Source organism: Pezoporus flaviventris, unplaced genomic scaffold (assembly GCF_033815535.1).
Source record: "Pezoporus flaviventris isolate CSIRO_AGI_PZ_B2104156 unplaced genomic scaffold, CSIRO_AGI_Pfla_v1 ptg000025l, whole genome shotgun sequence".
In the NCBI taxonomy this organism is placed as follows: Eukaryota; Metazoa; Chordata; class Aves; order Psittaciformes; family Psittacidae; genus Pezoporus; species Pezoporus flaviventris.
The window spans coordinates 11,180,825-11,204,923 of NW_026892573.1; the positions used below are offsets into that span (position 1 = coordinate 11,180,825).

The 24,099-nt window shown below is 39.6% G+C and overlaps 1 protein-coding gene across 6 annotated transcripts; it reads left to right on the plus strand.

The window, feature by feature from the left end:
* The first annotated feature begins 7,508 nt into the window (after nucleotides 1–7,508).
* On the plus strand, nucleotides 7,509–19,343 carry SPART (spartin). Of its 6 annotated transcripts, XM_061457509.1 has the most exons (9): nucleotides 7,510–9,448; nucleotides 10,476–10,673; nucleotides 11,649–11,753; nucleotides 13,486–13,615; nucleotides 14,389–14,583; nucleotides 15,256–15,414; nucleotides 15,493–15,583; nucleotides 16,556–16,616; nucleotides 18,702–18,798. In XM_061457509.1, exons 1-8 carry the CDS (start codon nucleotides 8,621–8,623, stop codon nucleotides 16,614–16,616), a joined length of 1,767 nt encoding a protein of 588 aa, XP_061313493.1. In that variant the 5' UTR covers nucleotides 7,510–8,620; the 3' UTR covers nucleotides 18,702–18,798. The 6 variants fall into 6 exon arrangements, with proteins under 6 accessions (XP_061313490.1, XP_061313493.1, XP_061313494.1 ...); XM_061457510.1 differs by lacking the exons at nucleotides 16,556–16,616; nucleotides 18,702–18,798 and adding an exon at nucleotides 15,674–16,549; XM_061457507.1 differs by lacking the exon at nucleotides 16,556–16,616 and having other exon boundaries at nucleotides 7,513–9,448; nucleotides 18,702–19,343.
* Nucleotides 19,344–24,099: the final 4,756 nt, after the last annotated feature.

Consider the following 24,099-nt stretch of genomic DNA (forward strand, 5'->3'; position numbering starts at 1 on the left):
AGTGGTGGGGAGGGGTGGAGGAGCTGGCGGGGCAGCGGAAAGCGGTGTGGTTAGGTCAGGTTGAAGTAGCCGCGATAATAAGTAATGTTTTGAGTGTCGTCTCGTGGAACTGAGAGGTTTTCGGTTAAAGTACTTTGAAAAACTGCTCCCTATTTTGTCTTTTTTTTTTTTTTTCATGTCAGTTTGGGCTTGAGTAGTTTGAATATGGAAAAATCTGCTTGCAGTGATAGGAAACTGGCAGGCACGCAGCTAATGAAAAAATATTAAATAGCTATCTTACATAACAGTAAATTTTCCATGATGTTGTTGGAATCTTCGGCCACAGAACAGTGGATAGTGATGATGTCGTTATACTTCAGTGCTGTGAACAGTATAATGCTAGGTAGCACAGCTGCACCATGAAGGGAATCATCTGCTCCACGGGTTTTCACTTTTTAGAGAAGTGCCAAGTCTGTGCTCAGAGCCTAAAAGCTTTGTGTTGAGAGCATGTGATGGGACATACAGACCAAGAAGGTGGGGAAGATGTTGATTTATTTAGCTAAAAAAAAAGGCTTGAGACAGCAGTAGTACTGAGGGGAGAAAAATAGATGTGCTGGCTGGGTGAATGCAGGCACTGGGATATCTGCCTGGGAAGATGGTGTAGGCTGGAATGTCAGAAGATGGAAGTTTGCTGAAGCTTTAAGTAATTTTGAGAGTAGGAATTGCCATGTTAGACCAGGTCACTGACTTTCTCTGTTATCCAGTCTTTGATATTACCTGCCTGCTTAAATGCTAGCAGTAGGCCATCACCTAATGAAAAATATAAGGGTTACTTTAAACAAACTAAAAAAAACCCCATAAATTTATTCAGGCTAGTACCTGGGTTGTATTAGTTTCAGTCCTTTACAACATCTGTTTTAATTCAGGTAGTTCTCTAAATTCTTGGAAGTTACAAATATTTTCTTAATTCCTATTTCTCTATGGAAATAAGGCTTAAACAATTCTGTCTGCATGGTAGGTCTCCTTCATCCTCTTCATCTTTGAAATCGGTATCTCATAGAGAAACAGTTGACATATAGAAAGAGCTCTTGGATTAAAGTGTTGGAGGTTTTTGTTGTTGCTTTCTTGGGTTTTCTGTTTTCTTGCTATACCCCCAGGGTTTCAAAAATAGTTGGAGTGACCTCTGGCAGTCAGGATATTTAATCCTCTTAAGCTTTAGGCTCCACATTTACCTTCTGGTACTGAGATCCACCAGTGAGCTGTCTTTTTTTTTTTAATATACATTATTTTTTAATGAAGTAGGGTTTGCTGCTTCAGATGCAGAATGGTCAGTCAGATAGTTGAGATGTTAGTTTACAATATCAAATGGAACTCAGGTTTCCCTGTTGCATTGTAGTCTCTCTTGGTTCTGTCCCTGAAAGCTTCAGAGTGTTATCTGTACTGATAAATGGAAAAGGGCCATGGAATCAGCTCAAGCACTGAATTGATCTATGATTATCTGCAGTGCCCATTAGGTCCTTTCTTAGCTCTTGTTTTGGACCAGCTTTCTCCAAGGCGAGTTCCTCTAAATCTTATTTATCACAGAGTAGTACAGATCTGGGGCAATCTGGCCGTAGAATCAAAGGTTGGTTTGCAGTGCTCTAATAATTAGTAGCGCCCACTTTACCATTCATTTCAGCTTCAAAACAGAGAAAATAAGACTGCATTGTACAGAAATGGATTACAGATAAATATTAAAATATGCACAGTGCTTAAATACTGTATTAAGATCATACACTGAAAATAATAATGACCAAAGATCTTCCTTGCATGCAGTCAAATTGCTGCTTAAATGTTCTGTTTCGGGGAATATGTCTTCTTGTGCTGTGAGGGAGCAATCCAGTTGGCTTATTTACTTTATAACATCCATAATTTTCTTTCCATTTTAATAAATTAATAAGAATAAATTCAGCTCTTCATAGAATAGTTAGGGTTGGAAGGGACCTTAAGATCATCTAGTTCCAACCCCCCTGCCATGGGCAGGGACACCTCACACTAAACCATGCCACCCAAGGCTCTGTCCAACCTGGCCTTGAACACCGCCAGGGATGGAGCATTTGTAACTTCCCTGGGCAACCCATTCCCGTGCCTCGCCAACCTTACAGGAAAGAACTTCTTCCTTATATCCAATCTAAACTTCTCCTGTTTAAGTTTGAACCCGTTACGCCTTGTCCTATCACTACAGTCTAATAAACAGTCTATCCCCAGCATCCTTATAGCCCCTCTTCAGATACTGAAAGGCTGCTGTGAGGTCTTCACACAGCCTTCTTTTCTCCAGGCTGAACAGCCCCAACTTTCTCAGCCTGTCTTAATATGGGAGGTGCTTCAGTCCCCTGATGATCCCTGTGGCCCTCCTCTGGACTTGTTCCAACACTTCCATGTCCTTTATATGTTGAGGACACCAGAACTGCACACAATACTCCAGGTGAGGTCTTACAAGAGCAGAGTAGAGGGGCAGGATCACCTGCTTTGACCTGCTGGTCACGCTTCTTTTGATGCAGCCCAGGATACAGTTGGCTTTCTGGGCTGCAAGCGCACACTGCCAGCTCATGTTCATTTTCTCATCGAGCAGCACCCCCAAGTCCTTCTCCGCAGGGCTGCTCTGAATCTCTTCTCTGCCCACCCTGTAGCTGTGCCTGGGATTGCTCCGACCCAGGTGTAGGACCTTGCACTTGGCATGGTTAAACTTCATGAGGCTGGCATCAGCCCACCTCACAAGCGTGTCAAGGTCCCTCTGGATGGCATTCCTTCCCTCCAGTGTATCAACCGAACCACACAGCTTGGTGCCATCGGCAAACTTGCTGAGGGCGCACTCAATCCCACTGTTCATGTCACCGACAAAGACGTTGAACAAGACTGGTCCCAACACCGGTCGCTGAGGGGCACCACTCGTTACTGGTCTCCAGCTGGACATTGAGCCATTGACCACAACTCTTTGTGTGCGGCCATCCAGCCAGTTCTTTATCCACCAAGTGGTCTACCTGTCAAATTGATGTCTCTCCAATCTAGAGACAAGGATGTCATGTGGGAAAGTGTCAAATGCTTTGCACAAGTCCAGGTAGATGACATCAACTGCTCTACCCCTGTCCATCAGTTCTGTAGCCCCATCATAGAAGGCCACCAAATTGGTCAGGCAGGATTTCCCCTTGGTGAAGCCGTGTTGGCTGTCACCAAGCACCTTGTTGTTTTTCATGTGCCTTAGCATGCCTTCCAGGAGAATCTGCTCCAAGATTTTGCCAGGCATGGAGGTGAGACTGACTGGTCTGTAATTCCCTGGGTCATCCATTTTCCCCTTCTTGAAAATGGGGGTTATATTTCCCTTTTTCAGTCGTCGGGAACTTCACCTGACTGCCATGATTCTTCAACTATGATGGACAGTGGCTTAGTGACTTCATTTGCCAGCTCCTTCAGGACCTGCGGATGGATTTCATTGGGTCCCATGGACTTGTGCACGTTCAATTTCTTAAGATTGTCTCGAACCAGTTCCTCTCCTACAGTGCGCCCAAGGTCTTCATTCTCACAGTCCCTGCATCTGCCTTCCAAGACTTTGGTGGTGTGGTCAGAGCATTTGCCAGTGAAGACTGAGGCAAAGAAGTCGTTGAGAACCTCAGCCCTCTCCAAATCCAGGGTAGCCAGTTCTCCTTGTAGCTTCCGGAGAGGGCCCACATTGTCCCTGGTCTGTCTTTTATTTGCAACGTACATATAGAATCCCTTCCTGTTACCTTTCACATCCATAGCCAAGTTTAATTCTAACTGGGCCTTAGCTTTCCTAACCTGGTCCCTAGCTTCCTGGACAACATCCCTGTATTCTTCGCAGGCTGCCTGTTCTTGATTCCACCTTTTATAAGCCTCTTTTTTCCTTTGAATTTTCCTCAGCAGCTCCTTATCCACCCAAGGAGGTCTTCTGGCCCTCCTGCTGCACTTCCTTCTACTTGGGATGCAACACTCCTGAGCTTGCAGTAGGTGATCTTTGAATATCAGCCAACAGTTTTGGGCCCCCCTGCCCTCTAGGGCTATATCCCATGGAACCTTACTAAGCAGGTTCCTTAAGAGGCCAAAGTCTGCTCTCTTGAAGCCCAGTGCAGTGAGCTTGCTGCATGCTCTTCTCACTGTCCTGAGAATCTTGAGCAGCCATCTCATGATTGCTCCATCCAAGGCTTCCCTGGAGCGTCACATTTCCAACGAGCCCTTCCCTGTTGGTCAGCACGAGGTCAAGCATGGCACCTCTCCTTGTCGGCTCCTCTATTATTTGTAGAAGGAAGTTGTCTTCCACACAATCAAGGAACCTCCTGGATTGCTTGTGCCGGGCCAGACTGTCCCTCCAACAGATACCAGGGTGGTTGAAGTCGTCCCCCATGAAGGCTGACTTTCAGTTGTTTTGTGTTAAAATTTACTCTGAATTCCTTCCTCCATTTCCTGATGCTTTTCTACCCAAAGGCATGGTTTGGTGGTAACTGTACTGTGCACATACTGCAAACTTGGGATATTTCAGACAATTGGAGATGAGTTGCAGCATGCCCACTCTTTTGAACTGCTGAGTCTGCTTTTGTATCTCTGCCATGCACAGCCGTGCACTACTGCCGTGTATATGCTGATAGTGCTGACAGCTCCTTTTTCTTACAAACCTTTTTTAGCATTAATAAAGACTGAGCTTTAGCAAGAACAGTCATGGTAACAATGTGACAAGCATACAGTGAATAGGAAATTAATTGGCTCAAGTTGAAATGTAGCTATGACTTGAGGCTTTTACTTGATGTCTCTTCTTGTATAACAATTACTAGCAAAAGAATTATTTAGAATCTGGAATATCTTTGCCTCAGCCTTTTCTAACAAAAACAAATCAAAATCATGGGGCAAAGTAGACTAAGGTACTGCAGTTGTGTTCTCACAAATTAATTCTGTATCTTAAGAAGGGATTTTTCACGAGTACTAAAAATGTCAAAACACTAGATTTTGCTCATAAAGAAGTACAATGTGGTGTTAGGTAAAACTTGTCTATCTCAATCTTTTAAACATTTTCTGTTTCTACAATAATTTTTAAATTGGAATTCTTTACTATTAAGTTAATGTTAAATACTGTTAAATTGTTTTTCACCTTTATACCCTTCTCAAAGGAAAAATGGATTTTTCATTAGTAAATACAAGTATTGACAGAAGATGATGTGGTTTGGCAGTCCCTGGGATTTTTTGCTAGCAAATAATTTGTTCATATTTCAAATGGTTAATGTGTAGATGATAAGATATGTGACATGGTTAAGTTTAATCTTTCACGTAAGGATCTAGCTCTATCCACAAACTTGTTAGATTTCTTTTCAGTTACTTTCAAGGTAATTGTTTTATTTTGTACTGGTTAGAAGCATGCTTGTAACTCCTAAACTAGGTGTCCTTGGGGGATATTAAATGTGCACTTATTCTTTATAGAATCATAGAATGATTTGGGTTAGAAGGGACCTTAAAACTCATCTAGTTCCAACCCCCTGCCATGGGCAGGGACAGCTTCCATTAGACCAGGTTGCTCCAAGCCCCATCCAGCCTGACCTTGAACACTGACAGGGATGGGGCAGCCACAGCTTCTCTGGACAGCCTGTTCCAGTGTCTCACCACTCTCATAATGAAGAATTTCTTTCTTACATTTAATCAATATCTGCCCTCTTTCAGTTTTAAACCATTCCCTTTTGTTCTATCCTACATGCCCTTGTAAAAAGTCTCTCTCCAGATTTCTTGTAGGCTTTTTTTAGGTATTGGAAGACTGTTAAAAGGTCTCCCTGGAGCTTTAGGTCCACCAGGCTGAACAAACCCAACTCTCTCAGCCTGTCTCTATATGATAGATGCTTCAGCCCTGTCATCATCTTTGTGGCCTCCTCTGGACTTACTCAAGCAGGTCCATGTCCCTTTTGTGTTGGGGTCCCCAGAGCTGTATGCAGCACTGCAGGTGGGGTCTCACAAGAACAGCCTAGAGAGAAGAGAGAATCACTTCCCTCGACCTGCTGGTTATGCTTCTTTTGATGCAGCATATGGTTGGCAGTATTGTTCCTCAGCTTAAATCAGAGATGCTGAGCCTGTTGGCAGAAAATGACTGCAGTCAACCAAAAAAATCTCCTTCAGCCCAAAATTCCTTTTTCCTCTATGTGAGGATAGAGCAGTGGGCAATGAGCCTTGTGGCTTGAGTCACTGCTGATATGCTTCACATGGGCAGCCTTCTCAAGCCATCATTGTTGTATTATGAGCTATGGACTGAAGTCGTGTATTTTGTCTGTTGCATGAAATTGGATTTTATGCATCATAAAAACAGAAATGTGCTCCAGATTACATGGTACGTCTGTCATGTGACTGCAGATGCATCAGTCTCATAAGTGCTATCTGCACTTAGATCATAAAGGATGTGGGACTAGAACATGGCATTCCATCTTTGCCTGTTTAAAAATCTTTTCGTGACCTGCATTTCTCTGTTTTTGTTGGAGTATATGTATAGAATTATATATATATATATATGTTGGAGTGTATATATTTAATTTTCTAGATTATATATATTCATTTTTTTACTTTCTTGATAAATTAGACTTAAAGAAGAAGAGATAGTAAATAAATGTAGGTGCTACTTCAGAATTTATTAGAAGTTTGCATCTTAATAATTCTTCTTTCCTAATTTACTTTCTTCTTTTTATCCAGTATATTTAAAGAATCATAGAATCATAGAATAGTTAGGGTTGGAAAGGACCTTAAGATCATCTAGTTCCAATCCCCCTGCCATGGGCAGGGACACCTCACACTAAACCATGCCACCCAAGGCTCTGTCCAACCTGGCCTTGAACACTGCCAGGGATGGAGCATTCACAATTTCCCTGGGCAACCCATTCTAGTGCCTCACCACCCTTACAGGAAAGAATTCCTTCCTTATATCCAATCTAAACTTCCCGTTTAAGTTTTAACCTGTTACCCCTTGTCCTGTCACTATGGTCCCTAATGAAGAGTCCCTCCCCAGCATCCCTATAACCCCCCTTCAGATACTGGAAGGCTGCTATGAGGTGTCCACGCAGCCTTCTCTTCTCCAGGCTGAACAGCCCCAACTTTCTCAGCCTATCTGCATAGGGAGAGGTGCTCCAGTCCCCTGATCATCCTCGTGGCCCTCCTCTGGACTTGTTCCAACACTTCCATGTCCTTTTTATGTTGAGGACACCAGAACTGCTCACAATACTCCAGGTGAGATCTCACAAGAGCAGACTAGAGGGGCAGGATCACCTCCTTAATTAAAGAGACTAATGCAGTTGCTAAGTCTTTGGCTTAATAAGTCAAACTTAACTTTCTCTAGGAAAAGGTACTTGATTCGGCAGAAAACATCAGTAACTTCTGCTCACCTCTTCTTGTTCTTGTGCAGCTTGATAGAATGTGGCTCATCATTGTCTGATATCTCATCAATGCTTTGTACAGTGGCATTAATACTTCTGTATGTGTAATAGAAGTATTTTTTTTTAACTTTGATTTTTACTTACCCCATTTTTTTTGTGTCTTGCTATCATTGTGATTTTATCTAGATTTTCCTCCTTTATTCCATCCAGTTTACAGCAGAGAATCATTGTTTTTCTTGAAAACGCATGCTCTTTCATTTTTATATAGTACCCTATTTTTGTTGTCCACAACCATTATTTCCTAGTATAATAACCTGTTTTTTTCTGAATTGACAATGCCTCTCAACACTGTCAGCAAAAAAATTTTCACTGGAATTTTTTGCATTGTGTTTTGTAAACACTATCTTTGTCCAAGAATGATTTGTATTTACTGCATTTGGTCAGGACAGAAGATACACGTTCAATTAAAACATATACACATAAACCTGTTGGATTCTTTTCTGCTCTTCAGTTATTGAAATACACATGAGGCAGTCTGAGGAATACATTCATAGAACCTGCAACCTGCACATATTGGTGCTTCCAAGTTTTTGTCACCTGGAATGCAAGGAAGGGAGAACACCAGTTGTCTTTCTCACTTTATAAACCCTGTAAAGGAAATAAATAATGCCCTGGTTTTATTTTGTAAAGCACAGCTTTAACTGTTCAGAGTATTTCTTCCCAGTCCTGTGTGTTGATGTTTCCCAAGATTTGTTTAAGTCTGTTGAGTGCTTTCCCTTAAAATATTTAAGTAAATATGTACTGATTTTTTTAAGTTCAGCCTTTATTTGAATTGGCAAAATGTTAACTGAATTTTTTTAATACCTTGAAGATTTTTTTAAAATATCATCAAAAGTAAATTCTTAAACTTTTTTTTAGTCCTGTATTTGCTACTGATCTTAATTTTTTAAGATGGAAAATTTCATTTTGGGCATGTCCATATTCTTCTGATGTTTAACTTCTAAGAAATACATGTCTGATGTAACTAGATATGATAGTTATAGGTTTCTTGCTGTCTTGAAATCACGTATTCTAAATCTGAAGGTTATTAGGCGATAACCGTAACATATCAGACACTGTACCAAGCAGCTAGTTAGCTTTCTGCTAATACATGCAGTATGGTCATCACTAGAAACTAATTAGAAAGCATTTTATTCTAAGGTAAATATTGTTTGGCTTTATAAATATTTTTAATAATTTTTATACAGTTTGCAGTAATGGAACAGCTACAGGATCCCATTATGCAAGAAGATGCAAATATTAAAGCTATTAATGAAGAGTACAGGAAAGCCTTTCTTTTTATTAATAAAGGACTGAATACAGATGAACTGGGTCAGAAGGAAGAGGCAAGAACTTATTATAAGCAAGGGCTTGACCACTTGCTCCGAGGAATTAGCATTCCATCACAGGGCCCTGCATGCATAGGGTCCCAGTGGGAGTCTGCTAGGCAAATGCAACAGAAGATGAGGGAGACCCTGCAAAACGTTCACATTCGACTTGGCATTCTAGAACAAAACACCCCACCTGTGCAAGCGAGTCCTGCTGTGATGGATGCCCCTGATGGGGTGCCCAGGTTGTACCCGTCTGTTCCTTCCAAAGAAAAGCCAGAAAGACCCCCTGCCCCTAATTCTCTACTTGTACCAAGTCAGCCACCTGCAGCAGATGGAAGTGTTGCAGCTGTGAGCCCAGGGCAAATTCCAGCTATGAGTCCATCTGCAAAACCTCTTTGTCTGCCAAATGAAGCACCTCCTGCCTATACTCCTCAAGCTACCAATGGCCATTTTACTGTGTCCTATGGCACAGACTCTGGGGAGTTTTCTTCTGTAAGTGAGGACTACTACAGCAAGTGTACTCAGCCACCTCCCCTTGAAAACCTGGGAGTGGATGCAGATGAGCTGATCTTGATTCCTCAAGGGGTACAGATATTCTTCGTGACTCCTGATGGGCAGGTTAGTGCTCCTTCATATCCTGGATATCTGCGCATTGTGAAGTTCTTGGATACGGATAGCGAGACGGCCCAGAATCGTCCACCTGCATTTCTTCAGGTAACAGGAAAATAATTTTGTCCTTTAATAAAATTTCAAGAGCTGTTACAAAATTTTAAAAGGCAATCATCTTTAAGTTCTTGCTCTGTGTGGTAGGATGTTGGAAAAAAGTTTTATGCAAATTCACATTTTTATGACTTTTTCTGCAAAAATTGTGTCTTTCCAAGGATGTCAAGTGCTGACTGTTTTGATGAATTCTGTTTTCTAAAGGAGCGTACTTAACTTTTCATAAAATTAACTTCCCTTTCCTCATTTAGAGAAGACATGTTGATTTGCCTGTGTAACATGTCAGTGTAAAACAGGGTGGTGCACTACCCACTTAACTCTCAACTAGTGAGAAGTTATTGCAGTTAGGACAACTGATAATTAGAAATTTGAGGGCCATATTAATCCAGACTCTGAACTGCAAATAAAGAAGGTGCATTATTTGCATTTTTATAGTCCATGCTTGCTTCATGTAAGCATGTTCTGTAACATACATTGTGTTTCTGGTCTGGTTTCTGACTTTGGATCTTCTTCTTGCTGCTAAGACTGGCTGCTGAAAGTCTCATCAGTGAAGGGGAAACTTAGAGGAACAAACAAAAACTTCTTCCTGGCTTGGGATCTCCTGTTTCACCTCCACCTGTGTTAGCAGTCTTCAACAATCGCTCAATGAAAGCCATGTCTTCTTTATCCTATCATATAAACCTGTCCTGAATCTGCAGGAAATTACAGGCCCTGTGAATCCTGACTTGTTTGGCAGTGCTTTTCATCTGCTTCTGTACCTGGGCCTTATCACTAGACCTTATTTAAGAGGCTACTAGCCCAAATTATAGTCCTGTGAAAATTAGTATTTTCTCTACATTAGACTGTCAGAGCAAATCAAGAATATTTCCATAGTGATAGGCTTTTTTTTTCTTGATTGCATACAGCTATTTTATTTTTCGTACTAAACAGAAGATCAAGTTTATGGTGCTTATCAGTATGTCCTACCTGGCTTTCTTTTTTAAAGCATCCTTTAATTCCTTTATGTACTTCTTGTTTCTAGGTCTGTGACTGGTTATATCCTCTAATGCGTGACCAGTCTCCTGTTCTGTGCTGCAATACTGGAGTCTACATGTTCCCTGACACAATGTCCCTGATACCGGGATCCTACGTGGGACTAGTACTGTCTTCAGAACTTCCAGCAGCTGACAGAGAGCTGTTTGAGGATCTCTTAAAACAGATGTCTGACCTTCGAATCCAGGTACATTTCTGGGCTATTTTAAGCTAATAAAGAGAGGTGTAAATGATCAATAAATTCTCCCGTTTACAGTTAGTTGTGTAAAACTGCGAAGTTCTGTTTCTTGCTTGGTAAGCTCACCAGAGAGAAACAGATAAAGTAGCCAAGATTAAGCAACCTAGTAATGAAACTGTAGGTCTTGTGAGATGGGAGGAAAGAATGTTTTTAATACTAAATAGTAAGCCCAGAGAGGAAATGGAGACCATTTTTTATATTTTCTCTATTTTTTCCAAAAGGTAACATAGAACCCAAATGGAATTTTGTGTTCAGAAGAAAACATGGTTGTGTAGTTTTCATGATACTGTTCTTGGAATATTGTGCTGAAATGTTTACAGTTCAGAAATGTTAAGGTGCTTCAGAGACAATCTGTGAAAATAGTGTGTACCTCAAAAACCTGCCTTCAAATGGGATCTCAGAACAGATAAATCTAGTGCCTTATTGCAGTAAGATACTGACTAATTAAAAAAAATAGAAAAAAACCCATAGTCTTAACAAATACAGAGTAAGAGAAAGTGACTAGAAACAAATGAAATATCTTACTATAAGAGCACTGGTGCACCATGTCAGGAAGAACAGTAATCAGTGACTACTTAAAAGCTCATAAGATTGTATCTTCTCATGAAAGATAGAATCTTGTTGAATCACCAAGATTTGAATGCAGTGATGATGCAGGACCAGTTTGCAGCATGCCATGTGGGCAGAGTTCTGCTATGGTATAAATCCTGTTGAGTTTAGCAGGGAATTTCACTAGCAAAAGAGGCCCCTAGTTTTTACTTAAAATGGAAAAGTAGTACAGAATAATGTGATGCTTCAGTGCAGGAATTAATGGGTAAAATCTGTTGGTTTTCCTGCTTAGAAGTAGTTCAAATTTGGTATCTCATTAGTTCCTTGTCCTAAAATTCCATGTTTTTATTAATGTTCCCTGATACAATGTCACAGGTGCCAGGATCCCATGAGAGAGTAGGGTTATCTTCAGAGCTCCCAGCAACTGAGAGAGTGCATTTTGAAGATAAATTTAAACAGATGTCTGGCCACAAAGTCCAGGTAAATTCTAGGACAGTGATTCCAAATTTTATTAGTAAAATTGTCACTGAACAAAAAAACATGGCTTTTTTATACATGTTGGAGCTGTTGAGCTTTCAGACTCGATAGACAGCTGCAGTGCATGCTGTGCCCTGTAGGGCTTGGGGTTTTTTGATTGTTTTTTTTTTGGTTTGGTTGGTTGGTTGGTTTGTTTTTTTTTTTATTTTTGTTAGTTTGTTTTTCTGTTAAGAGCTGGTTCAGTTACTGCAGGCTACCACATTTTGCAGATCAGCAGATTTCTGGAGTCTTAAAACTTGTGATATAGCACAAATATTTCAATGCCTGGTCTGATGGCCATTTAATATGTCTATTTTACATAGTACTCATGAGGGTCTAAGTAACAACTATATTTAATGTAATTATAGTCCTGAGTCACCTGTCTTACCAGAGAATCCATTTCTGCTCCTTAGGATAGTTCTTAGAAGTCTTGTTAACTGTTTTTCTACACCAGGCTGTGGTGTAGCTAAGTTATATCTGGAACATAGTTTTGGTTTTTTTTTTTTTTTGTTGTTGTTGCTTTTCTTCTCCTGCCCAGCCTCCAGAGGATTTTGGTCACAGGCTAAAGACGTTTCTTGAACATGAAATTTCACACTGCTGTCAAGCAGTAACTGATGATACAGTACTTGTCAGCAATAGATTGTTAACCTTCTGGGTGCAACCTTCTAAGTCTTAATCTACTCTTTTCTGTTAATGTTGGGTTTATTTTCTTTTGCTGCAACAGTCATCTTTGTGTGATACTCTGCTTTTAGTCCAGTAAATATTTGTGGGAAATCTTAAGAATTCCATGTGATATCAAATACTATTCTATATTGTGTACTCTATTCTGCTTATAGTTTCCATCTAAGAATACAGACTCTTCTAGACTAAACAAAAATATTTTTTCTTTCTATCCATCATTAACCAGCAGTGTTTCAATTGCTGAAATTTTTACTTTTATATTAGAATAATCCTAAAATAGAATCTCAACAAAAACCTAAATTACTAATTTTTTTTTTTGCTTTCTGTAATTTAAGTTTAATTATACATTCTTTGTGAACTGTCTAAAGGGATGTTACACTTTTTAGAAACACTAACCAGACTGTGGTGGTGGTTTGTATGTTTGAATGATTAACACCTACTCCAGAAACTCCAGTGTTTGACATGAAACTATACAGAACCCATCCATCCAACTTTAAATTTGGAGCAGTATCATGCACAGCTTAATGTGTTCCTTGGCTGTGCCAGTCTGCAAAAACATCAACAGCACATATGATGAATAATCTCCTTTATTTTTACATTTTGAGGAAAGGATGAGGAGCAAAACAACCAGAACAGCTGCATTCTTTTAATGCAGCTGTATTCTGTGACCAAAGACTTAAGTTCCCATATTGAATAACAGAGTTGACTTCCCTCTGAGAAGATAAAAATGATAAAAGACAAGTCTCATCTTTTGGCAGTGTTGGCAAGCGCATCTTTTTGTTACTGGATGAAGAAAGCATACAGAAAATGCTGAACTTTCTGATAAGCTTTTTTGAATGCACAGCTTATCTGTGCAAAAGTAATTGCATCACAAATTTCCCTTGAGTTTCTGGGCACTGACCCGAGGAATGCACAACATTAACATGATTTGATAACGCGTTTGTATGATCTAAAACAGAAATCCTGATGATAATGTTGCAAATTAGATTCTCAGGTGTTTACTTTCCCTTTTTAGCCTTCAGATACCTCTGGTGATGCAATTAACTTGTCTCAGACTGTACGGATTGAACCACAACCTGAAGGAGCAGAAAATCAGAAAGAATTGCCAGAATGGAGTGAGAAAGTTGCCCATGGAATCTTGTCAGGTACTGTTGTAATAAGGGGATTGTGTTGAATATGAACTGCTGTGAGTAACCTTTTTAATGGTATTTTCACCTAAATCCATGTGGGCTGGTAAAAGCTGAGTGGTCAGAAGTAGTTGTTCATCAGTTCCGTTTGTGATCATCTAATGTATACTTCGAGCTTTATGAAAGCAGTGCAGAATTTAAATCCGTTGCCAACAGTCTTGCTTATTGCAAATGAGGTAGGCTTCTCATTTGAGTAAATACTAGGATTTAAATGTTACTCAAACCACTGAGACAGAACAATTTTACTCCTGTACAAGCAGTTATATTAAACCAGGCATGTATCTGCAGATAAACTGTTGTGGTTTTTTTTCTTTGAGAAACTCTGGAAATACTAATGAATATTCACTGATTGTAATAAAGATGAATCCGCTAGGAAGACTAGAGAGTTGGGTTGTGTGTTTTCAGAAGGTAACAGCAGCGAGATATGCAGTTCTATCACTTCTGACCCAGCTGCGGCTTGGATATCTATCAAAAACAGAGTATCTGTATTAAGCTGAGGTTTGGATGAGGGGTGGCTGTATTAAACTTCAGTAAAGTGAACTTAAAAAAAGTGGGCCATGTAGGAGAAGAAAACAGCTGCAGGAATTCATGGTGGCCTGTTCAGGGAAGATTATCATTGCGGGCTGTGTTTCAGGAATGTTTCCAGTGTTGCAGAGGCAGAGGAGGGAAAGCTGTAGGAATTGTAGTCTGTGAAGTTGTATATTGTAAGAAAATCAATTTTTGCCTTGAAGGTGCATCTTGGGTAAGCTGGGGCCTAATAAAAGGCGCAGAATATACTGGTAAAGCTATACATAAAGGAGCTTCTAAACTGCGAGAACACATCCAACCAGAAGAAAAACCTCTGGAAGTCAACCCAACTGTAGCAAAGGGACTTCATGTAGCAAAGCAGGCTACTGGAGGAGCTGTGAAAGTCAGCCAATTCTTAGGTAAAAATTTGCATCTCATAGTATATTATATTTTTGTCTGAATAAATATTCTGTAAAATGAGATCTGGTTTCTCTAGCCAATAAACTAGAGAAGGGACTGATCCAATGAAATCCAGAGATCAGTAGTTTTTGCCTTGTTATCTCCTGCGAGTGACATGTTTTAGGACTAATGTTTATTATTTGGCCTTGAGGCATCCTTTTCTTTCCTAAAAGAATATACTGTACAGTCTTAAAGTTTAAAAGAAAATTGTGCTGGATGTTATAAAACTACTCTGAAGAGCTGGAGAGATTGTAAGAAAGGCTTTTCCAGAAGTCAGGGCAGAGAAGAAACAGCATGTTCCCTATCTGCGATAGGGATTGGGGATAACAAAACAATGGAAATGGTTTCTTGAAATTTGAGTGTGAGACTAGTGTGTCCTTTGAAGTGCTGTTTAGCCATACTTGTTTCTTAGGAATTGGAGCTGAATCTGAAATTAAGAGAATCTGAAAAATAAGATTGCTTCTGTATCAATTGGGTACTTAAGCATGGATTGAAGCCTGTCATTGAAATAAGCATATTAAATAGAAGCAACACTGAGCACTTCAGTGTGCTTCTAATTAGATGTAAGGACCTTTAAAGGAAGATGTTCTATGTTTGTACTAAATAATATGCATACTATTATTTTGTGGTAGTCGAGGGAGTCTGTTCCATAGCAAGCTGTGTTGGGAAGGAGCTGGCTCCACACGTAAAGAAGCATGGCAGCAAATTAGTTCCAGAGTCCCTCAGGAAAGATAAAGACGGCAAATCCACATTGGATGGTGCTCTGGTGGTAGCAGCAAGTGGAGTTCAAGGTAATAGAAATCCCATATGCTTTTTTAATTGCATACTTTTCAATGCTGTGGACTCAAATAAGCTGATCATTTTTACAGGGTTTTCAACAGTGTGGCAAGGTTTAGAAAGTGCAGCGAAGTGCATTGCTAAAAGCGTTTCAACTGAGACTGTAAAAACTGTCAAATACAAGTAAGTTATGTTTTTATTGTTTTTATGTTCTACAGAGTAGAACATTGTGTTTGATTACTGACAAAAGAAAAAAAAGCTTACAAATTGCAGGGAAGGTGACTGAAGTACCAGCTTTGCTCTAATTATGCAGCACATGATAAGCTGCTAAGTGCACAGTAATGAGCATCTCCTGTAAGTAAAAATATGAAATGAGTAAATGATTGTGGTTTTTTAAGCTCTCTTCTAGAAGCATTATAACTTCAGGCTATGCTATAAATAATGTTCAGTTATGTGTCTTTGTGCTACAGTATAATTTCATTATGAAAAAAGTTACTGATTCAAACCTCTCAGCTCTGATCCTGAATTTATGTAAACTTAGTTAAATTTAAGAGAAATGGAAGAACTTCATCTCTTGGCAGGTCTGGCTAAAGGAAGTAGGTACAAAAAAATTTGTGTAAGGAAATCTAAGGCATTAATAGCAATAATGAGATAGTCTCAACTTGCAAAATACAGATGTTCTTAGAAAAAGATAATGGGGAGAGAGGGTAGTAACATTTTAGATTAAGATGATGTTGGTAAAATGATAGACCAAGAAGGAGTGCCTGTACTGAAAAATGCAGTCAAGAATACAGGAATATATTGAAATGACTGCAAAATGCGCTCCTCAAAAAAAGTGCAGTAGGTATAGTTGAAAGTGAAGAGCCAATGAACATGTAGGTTAAGTGACATCGGTGGTAAGTGTAGCGAGAGATGTTCAAAAGGATTGCTGGAAGTGCATAGAGTACTAGGAGAAGGTAACAATGTAAACATGAGCATATAGCATTAAATGGATTGGCATTCAGGGTTGTGTTGTGATGTGTTAAAATAGAAGGCTAAATAATGAAGTTCTAGTCAGTGGTGCCTTATTGCTAACATTTGTGTTCAGTAGGAATTCTGGGAGGTATTGTACTGGTACTTGTTTCGCATAAATTCACATTAATGTTTTTGTTTTAGATATAAAGATAGGAAATACGAAGATCAACAGCCAACAGCCACTAAGAGTGAAAAACAATAAGTAATTAAATGTTGCAGTTAATTACAATTGAAAATGCTTCAGATGTGATCTTTAAAATATATATATGTGTGTGTGTGTGTGTGTGTATATATATATATATAAATACTCTGTCTTTTGGAAGCTGGCTTTTGTTTTGGTGACAAAGATATCTGCCCCTCAAAGTACTCCAATGAATGAGTTAAATTCCACAAAGCTAACAAAGCATCACCACAATGTCTCTAAATCAACAACAAAATCAGCTAAAACTTAACTGCACAACCTTTGTGGATGGAATTATAAAGAGATCCTCATCGTATATGCGTGTTGATCAGAACTGGGGGAAAATGTAGCTTTGGAAGTAATATTTCTGCCAAAGAACCATGCTACTACCTTGGTGGGGGTTTTACGACAATTTGAACAACTGCAGTATCTACATCTACCCAACTTTTTTCTTAGAACAGAAAAAAAAAACCAGAAAGTTACAAATTATGCAGTTGAGACAGGCAAACTGAAAAATTAGTTAACATTAAGAAATTGTTAGTCTGAGTGTATTGGATAAGATGCAGCCCTACTTTAAATGATTTTACTGTTGTTATCTAAAACCGACTTGTGATGTTCCTTAGGCAAATATAATTAATCAAATTGAAAAATTATGGAATTTTTGCTGTGGGATTAAATCTGTGATCTGCAAATCCAATGTTGGTGATTCAAGGCTCTATCGGAGAATTAAAAGCAGAACAAAAACGCACTAAGTTTTTTTATTCTATTTCATCGTTGGTTCCAGCCATTATGCCATGGCTTGTACTGATAATGCGATAAATTGTTTGATTTTTTGATATTTTGTGCTCCTTTCTGGCCTTATTTTGAGATTCTCAAAAAACCTCTGGTCATAAGAAGCTTAGGGAAAAAGTAATTCTGGGATTCTAATGCTGCCAGAAATACTGCCCTTTGGCCTGGTTTGTGTGAATACAGTGCTCTCTGGGGAAATGTCTAGCTGCCCAGAACAGTTGGAGTTACTGCTTTCACTATACTTTTGTCCCTTTCAGTATTCTCCCTCTACTGGTGTAGATATGTATCTTTCTTCACAGCTGAGTAATTAATACGAGACTTCTGAATTGCCCCTTAAAGCATAAAGAAGCTGGACCCACAGCCCAGTGTAGATACCAGAGGTTTTCTCTCTTAGTAGTTTTCATCATATCCTCAAGGTTGCTTTGAGCCTTCTGGGGTTTTGTGTGACTTCTGCCTGTATCTTCCCCTTCCCCTTTGCCACTGTATTGATTAGAGGTTACTTCAGATAACTTCACTGCACAGTGGAATTTTTTTGCAGGGACCTTGCTACCTCCAACATATGAGCATAACTGTGTCAGCACTTCACTGTACCAAGAAGACCTGTTAGACTGTGTGGGTTAACTTACTTGAGCATGGTTGTGCACTACCTCAGTGAGTCTGCTTTTGGGACTTTGAACTAGCATGCCAATGTGTTGCTGTTACACCAGACATAGCATCATGTTATGCTATGTACAACAGGTGAAGGTGACACAGGACAAGTACTAACCAAGCACTATGATGGCAGTGGTGGTACCAGCTGAGGAAAAAATATGCCTGAGGTGATTCCAGTCCCTTTTTTCTGTAACAAGTGAGAAGGCAGGACAGTATTTGCCCTCCCTTCTCAATGTTGCCACCCATGGTACAGACTGAGAAGGTTTAGCAGCTGTGGGCCTAGTTGTGAGGACTTACAGGGGATAGGACTTACAGGGATATTTACCTAAGAACTTAGGTGGAAAAGTACTTGGGGGGGGGGGTATTGCATACAACTTCCCCCCTTATGGTTATGCAGATAAGCATTCTGTTTTTCAAAACTAGAGAGGAAGGAAGGAGAAAGACTGGAAGGTTTTATGAGGAAAAAGTGAAGAATCATATTGGTAATCCATCTGATAGAGGAGCAGCCCTTACTCAAATGGCTTGGTTATTTCTAATTCTTTATACATTCAGGCTGTGTGATTATTATTTGTTCTTGGCAATGCTTAAATTTTTGTTTTCAAACAAATTCCAGTGAAGATTAAAATAGTAAGTATATCAATCTACAAAACTGCTGTCTTTCTTTAGGTATGGAGATGATGCTGGCCATGCTACAGACAATGCTATGAATTCTGCAATCAATGTTGGTGTGACAGCATTTAACATTGACAATATTGGTATCAAGGCTGTTGTAAAGAGAACTGCAAAGGAAACCGGACATGCTGTGTTGGATGAATATAAAGTATTGGATAATAAGAAGAAGGATAAAAAATGAAAGCATTGAAATAGTTCTCAAAGCCTTACATTAGAGATGAAACTTCCTATTTAGAAGTCACTACATTGCTAATCTGCAATTTAACACAAATCACGCTGTACTTTTCAATCAACTGTTACTTAATTTGATATGGAAATTTAATAGTAGGAAGGGTGTTTATGCAAGGAAAAATGAAAATTGTCTTAATTCCTTGTTGGGTATTGAACAAGGGTTTTAAACAACTGAATCAGAGCTTTAGACAATGGGACAGATAATGAGTTTGCAGTTAATAACTTGCCTCTTTAAGCACTTTTTCAAAATATAAAATGAACTAGATTAATATAGAAATACTGTTGTGAATATTTTTGGAATCCTTTATATTTGTGAGGAAGGTAGTGATACAGAAACAAATAGGATTAATAATTGCGGAACAAGTAGGATTTCTAGTTTCATTTTTTAACTGTTCTGAAGAGTTAGTTTTACGAAACCAGCCTTGTCTTATTTAATATGCACTGCTAAAATAAGCTTTGTGTTTCATTGTTTTGTAGAGAATTTCCTTTTTTGGCTATCAAACAGCTAATCTTATCCAAAGTTCATGTTAGAAGAAGTGAAAGATGAGCCTCAGGTAACTAGGTATTTATTCCCTTTAAAACTTTTTTTTTCTTTTTTCATCCAGCATATAAGCAAACCAAAGATATGAAGCATCTCTAGTAAAAGAGGGTATTTACAACTGTAGACAAATGTATTCTTTAGTTGGCTCCATAAGGAATATGCAAAGATTTTTTTGAGATTTTTATGTAAAGGATGAGTATATTTTTGCGTATTTTTCTTCTGTGAAAACAGAAAATTCTATTATTATTCTATAGAGGACACTAGGAACTTCTATGCATTCTGTATTTTTCAGCCAATTCAGAAAGATGCAGAGTATATACTATGGCCTCCTAATGGCAGATACAGAATCACAGAACCTTAGACTGTTTGGGTTAGAAAGGACCTTAAGATAATTTAGTTCCAACCCCCCTGCCATGGGCAGGGACACTTCCCACTAGACCAGGTTTCTCAAGGCCCTGTCCAGCCTGGCTTTGAACACTGCCAGGGATGGAGCATTCGCAGACAATATGTATTTGCTTCAAGAAGTAGTTCTAACAGCATCTTTATTCCGTTAAATTCATAGTTGCACAAGGTTTGTCTTTAAAGGGTATGAAGACAAGCCCTCTTAATGGAGAGGTGTGTGGATGAGAATAGACATGACTGTGTAGGTTATCCTGTTCCTAGTGCAGTGTGAAATAACTCCATTTGTAGAACCATTGAAATGCTTTCACACTGTTTATTTAACAGTTCACTGTTGAGTTTCAAAGCTGCTACATATTCTAATATTGGCTGAATCTGTAGCAAGCAGAACTCTTATCACTTGAAAACTTATCTCCATTTCATGTGGAGAAAATAACTATAATTTGTTGTTAGCAAATGGTATTTGCATCACATTGGAAAAAATAAATAACTAATGCTGTTAGAATGGTAATAGATGCACATTTTGTAGTGGCTACTGTAGGTGTGTACTTAGGGTGAGAAATGTGAAAAAAAGGATCTAACCACTTGAAGTGTAATGATTTATGGAAATAAAGATGTCAAAGTTGGTTAATCTGTGCTTGGCTTTTTTATGACGTGAAGCTACTGTATGGATCAGTGAGTGGAAAGACTAGGACTTCTGAAGTAATAAAAGAATAGTATTAGGGTATGTGTACAATAGAAACAGGCTCATCAGTTAGAACTTAAAATACTTCAAATTAAAAATGCCCATCAAAAGCATACTGCAAGAAATTTCTGTTACTACAGACTGTTACTTGCCAGCAAGTGTAACCAGTTTAAGACTACTAAAGGTTCCATGCTAGCAGAAGCATTTTTGTTGTTATGGGCTGCATTTACAACAGGAATGTATGTATTTGCATCTTTCTCATATTTTGGTTTTGCATATACTCATACCTTTAGTTTCATCTGTAAACCATCAGAACCACAAGTTGTATTAAAGCAACAGTTAAGATTGAAGTGTTCAAGTCTTCAAGAGACCAAGTTGTAGCAAACTTAGGAAAAAGGTTTAAATGCCATCCCTATCACGCAAGCATTATTGTCCTGTTCAACCTGCTATTCTCTTCACGTGTACTCAGTCTTTCATATTTGTTTCAAAGTAGATTAAAGTTGGTTGCTTTTTTTTCCACTAATGCCTACCCTATTTTACAATTTTTAATGTGATACATCCATGATATTTCCTTTTACATTGTTCCAAAATTTAATTAATTTCCCCCTCTCAAAGTAGTATAACTCACAACTTACCCTGCTTCAGCTGTTACTGCTTGGGCCCTGGGCAGCAAATCCATAGGCTTCTCCCCATTTCCTCTACCATAAACAACACCCTTCACACACTTCCTACCTTACCTGTTCTCTTTATACACTATAGGCACTAAGCTCTTTAAGCCTTACATCTTAGGTTGTTTTCTGTTGCCAGCTTGGTTTTGTTCCTTCTTTGAACACTGAACATCACTTAATGTATGGCAGTCCTAGAAGTAGTCTTACTAGCCTGTTTATTGAGTGAACCACTACCTGATTTCCTAATGCATTCCTATTTCCAAATGAATTTATTTGAAGTCTTGTGCTAGAATAGTGCTCTCTGATCTCGTCTTGAGAATATTACTTCTGATGACCTCTAAGTCATTCTAAGCTATTGCTCTCGCTTGCACCTTCATCGTTCCATGGGTATAAACCACTGTTTTTACCTCGAGTTTAAACCCCTGCATTTGAATGGATTCCTCTAGATTCCAAGGTTGGCAGGTTGGTTGCTTAGTTTAATTCTGATTTAAAACCATCTTGGAATAGCCTATTTCTTAATATTCCCTGACAAACTAAATCTGTAATCCTTTAAAAAGAATTGGTAAAATTACCTTCCAGTAAAACATGCTGACCAGCTCACCATAGAATAACGTAGGTTGTAAGGGAGCTACAGAGGTCTGTAATCCATCATCCTTCTCAAAAGAGGTCCAGCTGGAGCACAGTACAGAACTGTTTTGATTATCTCCAAGGATGGGGACTTTACAGCCTCTCTGGGCAACCTTTGCCAATTTTGACTCTGGTAAAGGTAAATATTTCTCCCTTACACTGGGGCAAAAATTCTTGTATGTGGTCAGACGTGGTGCTGCTTATCCTTCCGTACTGCACATTGGATACAAGTCTGGCTGCTTCATCTCCTAGACACCCTCCTCTTACATAGTTGTCAACAACACTAAGATCTCCATATGCTTTCTCCAGGCTGAACACAGGACATGGGTGGCAGCCCTAAATCTTAAGCACTGCAGCATGTGGTCCCACAAGTGCTGAGGGGAAGAAGAACCACCTCCCTCAACCTCTTGTCCGTGCTTTTGCTAATGCAGCCCAGGAGGCCATTGGTCTTGTCTACTGCAAGATGTGTTGCTGGCTCATGGTCACCTTGTTCGCCAGGGACACGTGTCCTTCCCTATGAAGTTGCATTCTAGTTACTGCCGCCAGCCTGTACTGATTCAAGGCTTTTCCCATCCTAAATGTTAGACTGCATTTGCTTTTTATTGAGTTTCATTAGGTTCCTTTCAGCAGCCTGTTTCTCCAGGCTCTGAATGCCTTCCTGCATTATGACTGCTCCCCTCAGTTCATCATCTTTGGGAAACTTGCTGAGAATGTGCTTAGTCTTCCAGGATGTTAAAGGTATTGTCTCAGGTATTGATCCCAGAGTCAAGCAGTCATACTGCTGATCACTGTACTTTTAAGCCTGATGGCCCGGTTAGTTTTCCAGCCACCTTATTTCCCAGTTACCCAATCTACAACTTGCCAATGTGGCTATAAAGGTACTGCGGGAGACTCCTTGGGTACAGTCAAAATCTACAATATCCACCGGTTGCCCCTTGTCCACAGAGCCAGCCATCATACCCTTGTTACTGATACTACAAGAATACTAGCTCTTTGTAAAAGTTGATATATGTCATAATCCAAATGTCTGTCTTCAGCAACTGGTGTACTTTGCTTTTAAGCAACTCCAGCTGTTTATTGCCTTCGTGTAATCTGAAGATATGAATTTAAGTATAAAATTCTGTTTTCAAACTAATCTGTGTCATGACCAAGTTTCCTAACTTTTCTTAGTAAAAATTTTAATCTCAGAGCATTAATGCCTTAAAACAATGACAGTACATTTATAGGTATCCATGTATCCAATTTTAACTACTTTATTTGCAATAAAGAAATGGAAGAAAAATCTCATGTGTTGCAATTTTCACTGTTACTGCCATGCTTGTTAAAAATGTTGATGGTTCAAGGTTTTGCCTACTCACAAGACCTCTCCACAAGACACTTTTGCTCTATTGTCACTGCAGTTCCTGAGCACACAGTTACACCCACTGTCCTTGTCCTGGGTTCAGCAGTAGCAGTCATGTTTCTCCTTGGTAGCTGGTGCAGTGCAGTGTTTTGACTTTCGGCCTGGGAACAGAACTGATAGCGATGTTTTGGTTTGGCCAAGGACTTTGTGAGCCTCATGCTCTACCAGGGAGGAGGGAAAGCCGGGAGGAAGCAGAGACAGGACACCTGACCCAAACTGACCAAAGAGGTATTCCATACCACAGCACATCATGCCCAGGAGGTAACTGGGAGTTAGCCGGAAGGGCTGGGAGACTGCAGGGTTGGAGGAGGTACCGGTCGGAGCTTGGTCGGGCTGGATGGGGGGTGAGTTATCGGTCGGCTGGTGGTGAGGTGATGTATTCTCTTCCCTTGTTATTTCCTTTATCATTGTTATTATTGGTGGTAGCAGTAGTGATTTGTGTTATACCTTAGTTACTAAACTGTTCTTATCTCAACCCGTGGGAGTTGCATTCTTTTCGATTCTCCTCTCCGTCCCTCCAGGAGTAGGGGGAGGAAAAGAAGAAGGGGGAGTGAGTGAACGAGCCCTCTGCCTGGTTTCAAACCACGACAGTTCTTTTGTATCCCTGACTCCATTAGCTGAGGGGTCGACCTCAAGTCTCCCCTGGAGTTGCTTCAACCAAATTCATGGCTCAAACCTGAACCCAGGACAGTCCTGCACCAGCCCAACCAGCATGGTTTGGGCTCATCCTTGTAAGTGCACTGCGACCTAGCTCCTGAGAGCTCACCTAGTTAGGACACCTAGTAATCCTTGAGTTCAGTGTGGGGATCTGGAAGTATCCTGGAGGGACATCAAAGAAA